General features: G+C 46.9%; 1 protein-coding gene across 1 annotated transcript in view; it reads left to right on the forward strand.

Annotated features, from left to right (window-relative positions):
• Positions 1–7,610: 7,610 nt before the first annotated feature.
• The window catches only part of GNE (glucosamine (UDP-N-acetyl)-2-epimerase/N-acetylmannosamine kinase), a 28,887-nt gene continuing 24,349 nt past the window's right edge, over positions 7,611–12,148 (forward strand). Inside the window, exon 1 of the mRNA XM_027446326.3 lies at positions 7,611–7,810. Within this exon, the coding sequence (XP_027302127.1) occupies positions 7,760–7,810 (51 nt within the window). The 5' untranslated portion in view covers positions 7,611–7,759. The remainder of the gene's footprint in view (positions 7,811–12,148) is intronic.

The following is a 12,148-nucleotide window of genomic DNA, read 5'->3' on the forward strand; positions in this document are numbered from 1 at the left end:
GAAAGCACCAGACTGAACCACAACAACAAGGAGCTGCATATGAGTTTCTGACATAGGTCTGCAAGGGAAGGACCTAGAAGGAAGCTTCAGACCGACACCTCTACCAGCACAGCTCTGAGGGGCAGGACTGTGATAAAGAGTGCTATTAACAGAGCAGTGTTTGCAGACATCACTGGAGGTGTTAAGTTACTTCTCAGGCCTCTGCTCTTCTTGGGATACCACATTTTGCTCCCGGAGCAAATATGATACAAGTGTATGATCTGCCTACTCACAGAGCTCCACTACTGCCAAAGCACACGCTGGTACAGCAACCTGCAGTTCTGGGTAAGCAGGGTGCTGATGGAAATAGGGGCCTCGCTTGTTCTTGCAGGTGAACTCAAAAAAATAGTCTCTACGTGTATGTAGGCTTCAACTTTCCTGGGTGCCATCCACACAGGTCCTTGTGAAGACTTTGCCAAGAACAGAAAAGCTGCTCTTTCCTTTGCTTTCTCTGAAATGTTAAGTGGCAGCTCACCTCCATGGCTGCTCTCACTCATCATTGTCAGTGTGAGAAGGAAGGAAGGAAGGAAGGAAGGAAGGAAGGAAGGAAGGAAGGAAGGAAGGAAGGAAGGAAGGAAGGAAGGAAGGAAGGAAGAGAGAGAGAGAGAGAGAGAGAGAAAGAGAGAAAGAAAGAGAGAAAGAGAGAAAGAGAGAAAGAGAGAAAGAAAGAGAGAAAGAGAGAAAGAGAGAAAGAGAGAGAGAAAGAGAGAGAGAAAGAAAGAGAGAGAGAAAGAGAGAAAGAGAGAAAGAGAGAAAGAGAGAAAGAGAGAGAGAGAGAGAGAGAGAGAGAGAGAGAGAGAGAGAGAAAGAAAGAAAGAAAGAAAGAAAGAAAGAAAGAAAGAAAGAAAGAAAGGAAGAAAGGAAGAAAGGAAGAAAGGAAGAAAGGAAGAAAGGAAGAAAGGAAGAAAGGAAGAAAGGAAGAAAGGAAGAAAGGAAGAAAGGAAGAAAGGAAGAAAGGAAGAAAGGAAGAAAGGAAGAAAGGAAGAAAGGAAGAAAGAAAGAAAGAAAGAAAGAAAGAAAGAAAGAAAGAAAGAAAGAGAGAAAGAGAGAAAGAGAGAAAGAGAGAAAGAGAGAAAGAGAGAAAGAGAGAAAGAAAGAAAGAAAGAAAGAAAGAAAGAAAGAAAGAAAGAAAGAAAGAAAGAAAGAAAGAAAGAAAGAAAGAAAGAAAGAAAGAAAGAAAGAAAGAAAGAAAGAAAGAAAGAAAGAAAGAAAGAAAGAAAGAAAGAAAGAAAGAAAGAAAGAAAGAAAGAAAGAAAGAAAGAAAGAAAGAAAGAAAGAAAGAAAGAAAGAAAGAAAGAAAGAAAGAAAGAAAGAAAGAAAGAAAGAAAGAAAGAAAGAAAGAAAGAAAGAAAGAAAGAAAGAAAGAAAGAAAGAAAGAAAGAAAGAAAGAAAGAAAGAAAGAAAGAAAGAAAGAAAGAAAGAAAGAAAGAAAGAAAGAAAGAAAGAAACTCTAAAACGTTGAGGCTTGGAAAAGAACTGCAGCAATTTCTGCAGTGTGTCGTTTGACATACCACACCAGCCAACACCTCTAAGTCAAATATCTTCTTCCTCTTCAACAGGATCCACATCCTGAACCTGTTTTGTCATCTGCTCCATCCAATGGTGCAATACTGAGTGGAACAAATGTATAAATTACTGCCAAGACACACAGAGTAATTCAGGTGTTTAAACCTGGTGCCCGGTGTCATTTTAGACACTGTTAGGCACCACTTAAGGCATTCAGCTGCCAGTACATGACCTATGGGACCTTTTACAAGTCTTCAGTTCTTTACAACATTTATCAGAGAATCACAGGATGTTTGAGGTTGCAGAGGACCTCTGAAGGTCACCTTGACACCTCTCTGCTCAGGCAGAGCCACTGAGTGCAGGTTGCCCAGGACCACGTCCAGATGACTTGAATACCTTCATGTCTCCCTGGTACTGCAGGACTGCACGCAGTGCTCCAGACGTGGCCTCACCAGTGCTGAGGAGAGAAGAGGTATCACCTCCCTTGACCTGCTGGATATAGTTTGCTTAATGCAGTCCACAATACCATTAACCTTCCTTCATCACCTTCCCAGGGATCAAGGTGAGGCTGACCATCCTCTGCTTGCCTGGGGCCTCCTTCTCACCCTTGTTGAAGGTAGGAGTGGCATTTGCTTTCCTCCAGTCCTCACAAACCTCTCCCAGTTGCTGTGATCATCACGAGGAGTTTCACAATGACATCAGGCACTGATGGGTGCATCCCATCGTGGCCTACGGCCAGTGTCCTGGTCATTTAAGTATTCCATGACCTGATTGTTTTCTACCAAGAGTACATCTGCCTTGCTCCAGATTTCCACCCCACTCCTGTGGACTTCTGAACAAAAACATTACTTCCAAGGAGCTCGATGAGCGAACGCCAAGCTGTGCATTGCCAGCAAAGAGGCAGTCACTGTGAACTGACTGCAGCACAGTCCAGAAGTAGGAATTCTGTAGCAGAAGTAGGGATTTACAGCTCAACAGCATGAACAGTGGTGTCTGTTGCCTGTCTGTGCCCTCGTCTGCTCAGTGCAACAATTTTCCAGACGGGGCTGGGAGCAGGTTCATTGCTAACTGCGGCATGACCACCGTTCTTCAAAGAAATGACCCGTGTACATCTGGATCATTGCTGTCCTCTATCAGGAGCAGGTAGCTTCTCTTGTCTATCAGCTGTTAACTAAAGCACTACACGCCCCAGTCCTCAGATGTTCTCTGCTGCTTGGGTGCTTTCAGCTGTGGAAGAAAACCTCATACTAACCCTGCTCTGACCAAGGACAGGGAGTGACTGGATGCCATACCAGGGCTGTCTGCCAAATCTTTCAGGGACACTTTTTAACCTCAGATGCAGGTTGCCACAGGGGTGAGCCACAGTCAGCATGCACCTCTCTGAGATCTGGGATGGGAGTGTTCAGTGCTCCTCACTGCTGTGCTGGATGAGACCTGCCAGGAGCTCTGAGACCATCAGCCAGGGCTGTGTTGTGCTCGGCTACCTGACCGCATTGCTCCCTTCACAAGCAGCAAGCTCTGTGAAGAGCCAGGGCTCACTGGAAAGCACGGGACTGTGGCCAGCCCCCTGCTGTACAGCAGTGATGTAGAGGGCAGGCTGAGGTATCTTCCCGAAGTTCGGATAAGGGCAGAGGTTGTCTGAGGAGCATCCCCTGACAGTGACGTTGTCTCCGTGACAACCAAGTGCTCTTTTCTGCATGTTCTTTCTCTCCATCACATGAGCTTGCCTACCAGTCACATGGATCTCCTTCCTGAAGGATTAATTAGACCTCATGACTTCTGGTTATGGCCACTGGTCTCAAAGCTCTCAGAGAGCTTTGAAATCCACATGGCTTTCCTTGAGCTAATCACTAAACTCTCTGTTGTTTTCATTTGTCTTTTCTAGCAGCAGAGCAAGTGTCAATCTATAAGACTCCAAGGTAGAAGGGAGTCTTCTGATGTAAAAAGCTGCAAACAAATCTCTTTTTTTTTTTTTTAATTACTTTTTATTTTTAATACATGACACTGATGCACCCTTCTTGTTTTCTAAGTAAACATCCCACACCATCCCCAGTGAATCCTTCCTCCAGGCTGCTTCCATGCATCTTCATGTATACAAAGCAAATGTTTCCAGAGTTCTGCTTCACAAGGAAATCTCGGAGATTGTAGTTCAATGCTATATAAACAGTCAGAAGATAATCGCTATTACATTACAAATACTTCCTTGAGCTCCACCTATGCAGGATTCTGCAGGTGTAGCTGAGCCTGAAGCTTTTGAAATTAGCAATGCATGAATAAGCATGCTTTCCTCTGGCATAGCATAGCTTGTGCACTAAAATATTATTCCAAGAACTTTATTACGTAGGGTCGTGTTATTGGGATTACAACATAGGACTTTGCTAAAACCTGGCTCAGGGATAATATCTGATTTCACTGAGTGCTGGAACAGGCTGCAGACATGGAAATAAATTTGGTGGTTTGCTCCTGGTAGCAGAGAGATTTTCAGATGCTATCGATTCCACTTTTAATGAGTTGTGGCTAACTAGATACATTAAACATTGACCACGCTGTATGCCACTGGCGATGGAAACCTATGCACCTTTGCCATGTTAACACCCTTGGACATTAGGAAAGGGCTTTGGCCTTTTTTTAAAAAAAAAATAAAAATAAAAATGAATGAGCTAATATTCATCTTCTGTCTGAATCAGAACAAATTATTGTGTTTTATTAAGCCCACAAGCCCAGAGATTTTCCACATGGAGCTCTCCCATTCCCCACCCTCTCAACCCAGAGTCCCCACTGCTGAAAGCTCAAGATCCCCTTTCCACTCTTGTCCAGACAAACCTGTCTGGCCAGGCTCTATATATAGAAGATGAAAAGGGACTTGTCCACTACGTCATCTACTTCATCTCTACTTCATCCACAAAAGCTGGCTGGCCCCAAGAGGGCTGCAGAATGCCAGTGGAGAGCCCCAATTGGCCTGAGGTGTCCACAGCTCTTCACTGCAGTGCTTGGCAGAAACCTCCTCTTCTTCTGTCACACTGGAAGTGCAGATCCTTCCATTCTCCTCCACTAACTCCACTGTCCTAATTGTTGTACTGAATTCCTGCCTTGTTTCGAGTGGCATTTCTGTAAGTGAGACTGCGTGAACTACATAGAAGTGTCTGCCCTGTTCTGAGAGCTCTCGTTCACATGCCTGCTTAGCAGGAACAGCCTAGGGGCAAGTAAAAGGACAGAGAGGAGGGTAGAACAAGAAGAGCTGGTATAGTGAGGTTAATTATTTAATCAGAGTGCTTTCTGGCCCTCCTTGCCTCAAAGCAAGGGGTCAGAGAAGTTGACATTTACTCTCAGCTTCCTGCACCACCAGCTCAAGGTTCTCGATTCCCACGTGGGAGCAGAAAAAAGCCTACAAAACTCCCAGGTCCAGTTTCAGCTCTCTCCATACCCAATGCCTCCTCACTTGGGCAGGGCAGAGACTCCAGGCCATATAAACTTCAAAGAGAGATCAAGCGAACCCATAAGATGTTGCTGAGGGCCCTGATGAAATTAGCAGGGAAAAGGAGGTGCTGCCTGCCTCCCAGTAGGAAATGACAGGGGAGAGGTGTGGAGAAGCACTGGTGGGCATGGATTTTTGAAACCCTGTTGCTGTCAGTGCATACCATATATATATCACTTTACTATCCCTCATACTAATTTCCCATGCAACTGTGCAAAGGCAAAGCCTTTGTTTTTCCACTCCCTTGTTACCAGACAGCAGGAATGTGTTGAGCTGTGTGCCAGCTGCCTGACCAGGCCAGCAGTGCAAGCAGAACCTTGTCAAAGGTTTGATTTGTGCATGTCCCAGCCATGCCTCCTGCACGAGGCCTTGCACACGTGTGTTGTGGTGCCCACAGTCACAAGGATGACTGCAGAACCTCCATGGGAGCATTGGTGACCCCTCAGCTGGGGAAGCCAAGGCAAAGGCACACACACCGAGCTGCTCAGACAGCTTCTGTGCACAGCATCAGGCACTTAGAGGGTGCTTTAGTGCACCTCTGAACACAGTGGCTGTGTTCCTGCAGATGGGGGAACGCAGCAGTACAACCTGCATGGCACAAGGGGCCAGGGAAAGAACCTCTGACCGTCCTTGCAAAGCTCATTTGTCTGCAGACGGCTGGTTTGTTTTCACAGCAGATTCAGGAATGCCTCAGCCTGATGCCCAGTGCTCTGGGACTCCTGCTTTGCTCCTGGGAACGGCAAAAAGACCCAGCCAACAGTCAGAGGCCTAATGCTGGGTGTAGAGCTCATGGCAGTGACCCACCAGACACAGTTCCTGCCAGACTTGGGTTTTCCACAGTGCTGTACAATACAGTGCTAGAGGAACAACTGAGTTAGATGAATGAACGTGCATTACTGTCAGTCCAGAACAAAGGCCAGTTGTTCTGGAGGTGGATTAATCATCAGGAGAGTAGGAAGTAAAGGCCACATGTGAGGCAAGTGAGATTTGGAGAAGCAGGATGACCAATCTCTGCTGAGGTGGAAAAGTACAGTAAGAGGGGAATTTGGCTCGAGGAGGTGCGTGGGGATTTGGTTTTTGTATGTTTGCTTGTTTCTCTGCTTTGTAGTGTAGTCCCAGGGGAAAAACAGAGCCTCCAGCTCCAATTCTAATGGCCTTTGTCAATGGGGAAATTATAGCAGACAAGTATCTGGTACGGGGAAATTTAAACGCAGCTTGTTTTCTGAAATCTCCCTGGCAAATTTAAAAAAAATAAAAATAAAAAAAAATCCACCTGCATATATACTGATCTACATGCAGAAACATATACACATGCATAATACAGCCCTAGGAGAAGAAAATCTATTAAGTGAATATTTCAGTGCCAAGAAATACTAAGAGCTGCAAGCACATGGGGGGAGAGGGAGGATGTGATTTCAGTAGAAGAGTGTTACACTGGCATGGTTCAGATTAGACTGAAGAAGGAAAAAATTGGATATTTTTCTGAGGGAGAAAAAGCTAAGAGCGTAATAGAAAATGTGCTCACAGTTAAAACGCGTAAGATATACGTGGGGAAAACGGGGAAAATAATGCAACATACAGTTCACAGCAAACTAACAAAGTACCTCCTTTTTCTCTAGTTCTCCATGTACCTGCTCTTTTAAAGCTTTTTGTTGCTGCTTTATTGTTCTTCCATCTCTGATGCTTTATGCAGCAGCCTGCCTTGTAGGTATGTAATGGGATAAAATGAGCAGCTAGAAACACACTGCTAACAAAATGCAAAAAATGATAAACTGCCATGGTTACAAAGGGATGAATTAAAACAGCTAGCTGCACAGCAGGTTGATCCCGAGCTAAGAAAATCTTTCAGCAATAGCCATGACCACTGCTGTTGATATGTGTGTAGCCGTAAATCTGGATGTAGAGGAGCCACTTGACTGAATTTGCAGGTGCTGCACACTGATCTGCTTACTGGAGTGCTTTTTGCTGTAAACATGTAAGGATGAACATGTTTGCTTCAGGAAAAAAAAAATAGAGAGAGAAAAAAAGGAATAAAAAACAGGAAAGGAGGGAATGGCTGTAGATGAGTCATTTCTCTGCACACAGCAAGGCCCACATACCAAAAACCAAAACACACTTTGCAAAGTGCGGGTACCCCAAAATGACCCGAAATGATGCCAGGGCACCGCGGGCTCGCTTGGGATGGGGTGCCCAGTGTGCGGGCCCTGAAAGGAGGGCAGAAAAGCGGCGCTGCAGGCAGGATGCAGCCTTGAAACGGGGCACACAGGAGCCAGAAGCACGGGGAAGCATCCACCCAAAGTTGTGTCTGCAGAGCGGTGTTTGGAGGAGCCTCTTGCTCAGCATCAGTGCCGTGACAGCTCTCCCAGCTCACCGCCCGCTGCCAGCCACGCTCTCCTATTGTTCCGAGCAGCTGCGGGCGGCATCAACAACACCGGGAGAGGCAGGAATTAGCTGGGGACACCCACTAATTGCCCCCCCCAGCTACCTGCACCCCCAGGAGGGGTGGATGCCAGCCGGGGACAGGCGCTGCCCGCCTTCCTCCACCCCAACACCCGCAGCCTCCCCCTCGCCCACCCGCCGGCCGAGGGCGGCGCTTGCGGCTCGGGGCGGTCCCGGCGTGGCCCCGCCGCCGTTCCCCGGTGCCCTGGAGCCTCTCCTGTCCCTGTCGCTGTCCCTGTCCCCATCGCCGTCCCCATCCTCGTCCCTGTCGCCGTCTCCCCGGGCCTGTCAGGGGCCGCCATGGGGACCAACGCGCCGCCGCGCAGGGAGCCGCCCGCCCGCGGCCCCCACGTAAGTCGGGGCCGGGTCCCGGGGGGCTGAGGGGGCTGAGGGGGCTGAGAGGGGCTGAGGGGGAATGAGGGGGGCTGAGGTAAAGCCCCCTGCCCCGGTGGGGTCCCAGGGGGGGTTGTGGTGTGAGGGGAGGGTGCGGAGCCCCCTGAAGGTGGCCGTGGCCGCCTCGCCACCTGTGGAGCGGGCTGGCCGCCCTGACAGGGAGGCTCGGTGTGTGGAGAAGGCACCAGCCCAGGGTATGTATGGTGCCTTGGGAATGGCAGCCCACGCTGTGGGGAATAGATTAAGAAAGTGGGATGCCCATCGGTGCATGTGCTGCTCAGGGAAAGGGGATTTTTATGGTTAGCGTGAAACTGAGGCAAGGGTAGAGCCGGGGACCCCGTGGGCATTTTCTGTGAACCTGCGTGGTGTCCTGTGGTGGGAGCCACTCGTGGGGGTTTTCCCACAAAGTGCCTCTAAACATCCTTCTAAGTGCCCTAAATACCCCTTGGAAAATCCTGTTCAAATTGCAGGGGAAGTAAGAGGTAGCACCTCTCGCAGCGTGGAGCCTCAGCAGCCCAATGGCAGGGACGACTGGGCTGGTTTCTGACACACGCTGCCGGAAAGGTGTTCTCTAACCACACGATTTTGGGTGGTCTCCTGCATCCTGGCACGCACTCCGTCCCGGGAAAAATGGGCTGCTTGTCTCTGGGTGGTGTTTGAGGTGTATGGACTTTCCCAGGGGGACTCGGCGCAGCCGGTGGACGTGCCACGCTGAGGTCAGAGCATCTGTCGGGAGAGCTTTCCTGCAAAGTCAGGGAGCCTTGCAGCATTTGGTTTTACTTCTGTGTGATTCCGGACTGTCTGTCATTCAAACACCGCGTGTTAAATCAAAGCTCTCGTAAAATATAACACGGATAGCCAACCCAACTGAGAAATGAGACTATCCTGTAGGTTAAGTAAGAATAACCACTGAGCATTACTCAGATGCTTTTTATGTGAGTGTCTGTTTCAGATAACTATCGAAAGGAAGGAAGGAAAGAAGTAAATTACCATTTACCATGGTTGTTGTTGTGTTGGTTTTTTTTCCAAACCATTATTTTTTCTTTCTTTCTAAATGTCATCCTGAGCTCTGAAGCTTTTCTCTTTGTCATATACAAGGTTCTGGCTTCCTGTCCAAGTAAAACACATTTACAGAAGGTTTGTGGCAGGCTTTTCATACTGTCTTTAGAGATAGTACCTCCTTTAAAATTGTGTGCTTGCTTGTAATTTTCTTTGACTTTTGCTTGTTGCTTGGAAAAGAAAACCGTTCCTGGAGGTTGCTGGTAAGGAAAATAAGAGCTACAGATATTCCAAACAAAAAATGAGGACGCTTCATTCCTGACCCAGAATTAAAAACAAACATGTACTTTTATACGGTGCCTGATACAGAAAACAATGTGCTTTCAGCTGGCATTTGATCCTTCCACGACATCCCAACAAGCATCTTCTAATGGAAAATATGAAATTGTTTCGGGAACTAGTAACAGCCATTAACAGCCATAGTGTAGGATTTAAGATTGCCCTAAAAGTCACGCAATTAAAGGTGATGTTTACCTACCTAAGGTGATGAAATCTGGTATGTTACAAGCTTCCAAGACAGAAGGATGTGCTCTTTTCTTAGTGAACAGCTACAGGAGAAAAAAAAATAAATCATTTCTTTGCCCTTTTTATATTCTGTCTTTCAAAATTTCCCCCGCCATCTTTTAAATTGTAAACTGTATTGTGTAGCGTAACCATCTTTACAATCAAATATTCTTCTTCTTTTTCCATCACTTTTTTTGTTGTTTTTTTTTGGTCTTAGCAAAGCTAATAGCCAAAGTAGAAGTTCACAATGTACACACAAACCAAGTTTATTTTATATTGAAAAAGGGAGGAAATACGTGTTTACTAACATCATTCTTTATTCTTGACATTAGATCACTGCCTGATTAACAGTTTTTGGTGGTGTTTTGTTTGGTTGTGGTTTTTTTTGTTTTGTTTGTGTTGTGTTTTTTTTTTTTTGTAACAATGTAGTAGCATTAATATCCCTTAAAATTAGAAATTAGAAATTACCAAATATTCGTGAGCACATCTGCTGTCTTTGACTAATATTTGAGAGCTGATAGTTTTCCCACATTGAAAACACAGCTGCAAGCAAGACAGATGCTGTAGCACCTTAGGAAGGATAAGGAAGGTGTATGTGTATGCATATATACATATATACACACACACAGTAGCTGGACAAGAAGAACAAGTAGGAACCTCTAGATCTGCTCACAGTGCAGGAAGTATTCATGCTAACAGGAGGCCAGAGTTCGACATTGTAGTCCTTACTGCCAGCCATTTACCATCCTTTTCAATGCCATATGTCAATTTAAATGGGAAAAAAAAAATAGGCGGTGTTATCACTAGATGATTATTTGTGGTTCCTGCCCCCTTCTCCTAGCTTCTGGCCTGTTGCACTTCCCGCGCCGTGACAGCACAGCTCTCTGTGTGTTTGCCAGAGCTCGCAGCCTCCACAGACCCACACGTGGTGGACCCAGTCCACCCTGTGTCTCTCTGCACCCACACCACCGGGACAAACAGCCCCGCTCCATCGTGGAGAGGAAGGTTGGAGCGAGGGCAGAGGGCTGGCAGGTGGAGGGTGAAGGCAGGATTAGCACCATGACACGACTGGAACACAGAAACTTTGGTATCTCGCATCTTTAGGGTGATAATACAAGAGGCCTGAAGGAGAAACGATGTAGCTTTAGCTTCCGCTGAAAGCAGATAGAGAATTAAACTCAGTCTTGTACGCTTCCCTCTTTAAAGAGAAATACGTAACTTGCCATTGTGATAAAAGCCAAAAGTGACCAGAACTGAGAACGTTTATGGGAAGAACTTGGTTTCGCTCTCTTGTCTTTCACATTTGAGAGCCATTTGCATCCAGCTGACGTGGTTGTTTCTGCGGCATGTTTGCCTTGACCCAAACTGCCTGACGCATTTGTCTCCTGCCTGAAAGTAACGGGGGATCTGGTACTTGACAGGCTTACCTGCTGTTCTCCCCTAGTGGTGGCATCTTGCAACCAAGTCGGTTCCTCCCCAGCTTTTGTCCAAATACACTTCAGTGTGTGCAGTGGCTGACTGAATATGCCCCACCTAGTGTTAATCAGACTATCTTCTCTATTAATTAATCAATTTGGACACGCAGCACAGGCTTCAGCAGAGTGCATAGAGCTGTCCTGAGTGAAAATCCCGCTACGAGCATCACCCCAGCTCGGCTGCCATCATTGTTCAGGACCAACTGCTTCGAGGCCAGCTTGGGTATGTTAAACTGTGCTACATTCCCCAGTGCATGCTTGACGTGTGTCAGCAAGCATGAATCAGCAACAGCAGTCGAGTTTATTCTAGCAGAAGCGGACAGGGGTGTAGCTTGAGACAGACAAGCCGTGTCTGTAAGAGCTTTTAACCCAAGCAGCGAAAGCAGGCCCCGTTGAAGAGTTGGACAGATCACACAAGCCGAGATCACGCAGCATCACATGACGGCAGCAGAAAGTGGGTCAGTCCCGCTATCTTATTTTTAGAGAGAAAGAGTGCCAAAGAAAAGTTTAGCATTTCTGTCAGCCGAAATGAAGAGAACGGCTCACATTGTTAGAGATTGAACGACGTGATAAAAGTCACTTCGAGGGTGTCAGCACTCTTTCCACTGCTTTGCATTGGTTTTAGATGGTATCCTCCTGCCGTGCACGGAGTCCCCCAGCACAGAGGCTGCCTTTCATACCGCACATCTATTGCAGCCCACAGTCACTGGAAACTTGAGTCAAATTTCATAGATTATCAGAAGATATAAAGCACACCATAAAGCACCAGGTATCAGCATATGCCATCTTTCTAATGAGAAAGATCTGTTACACATCACTGGCAACTCTAAAGAAATTCTTGTGGTATTTTGTAGCCCATCCGTAGTAACCTCGACGAGAATCACAACTCTCCTTCCTACCTGGGGTTCTGGTGGGCCTGGTTTTAAGGTAACCTTCCCAAGACAGAACAGATTTTCACACAGTTTTGCATTTCCTCTCCCTTGGCAAAAAGCTCTTTGCTTGACCGCTGTGCCCGTATGTCCTCTGTCTGTGTCGGTGCAAGATACGGAGCAAAGATGTGAGAGATCTGTGCTGTGATGAGGCGGGAACAAAGCCCCACATCTCCCTTGCGTAGCATAAATGGCTTTTTCTCATCCTCCCTCTCTTCCCATTCTTCTGAAGCATCAGATGGAAGCTGCAGGCCCCTGATGTGATGATGCTGACCTAGCTAATGCACTGCTGTGGTCACCTACAGTTACTGTTGACTGTGCACTGCCCA

Source organism: Anas platyrhynchos, chromosome Z (assembly GCF_047663525.1).
Source record: "Anas platyrhynchos isolate ZD024472 breed Pekin duck chromosome Z, IASCAAS_PekinDuck_T2T, whole genome shotgun sequence".
NCBI classification, from domain to species: domain Eukaryota; kingdom Metazoa; phylum Chordata; class Aves; order Anseriformes; family Anatidae; genus Anas; species Anas platyrhynchos.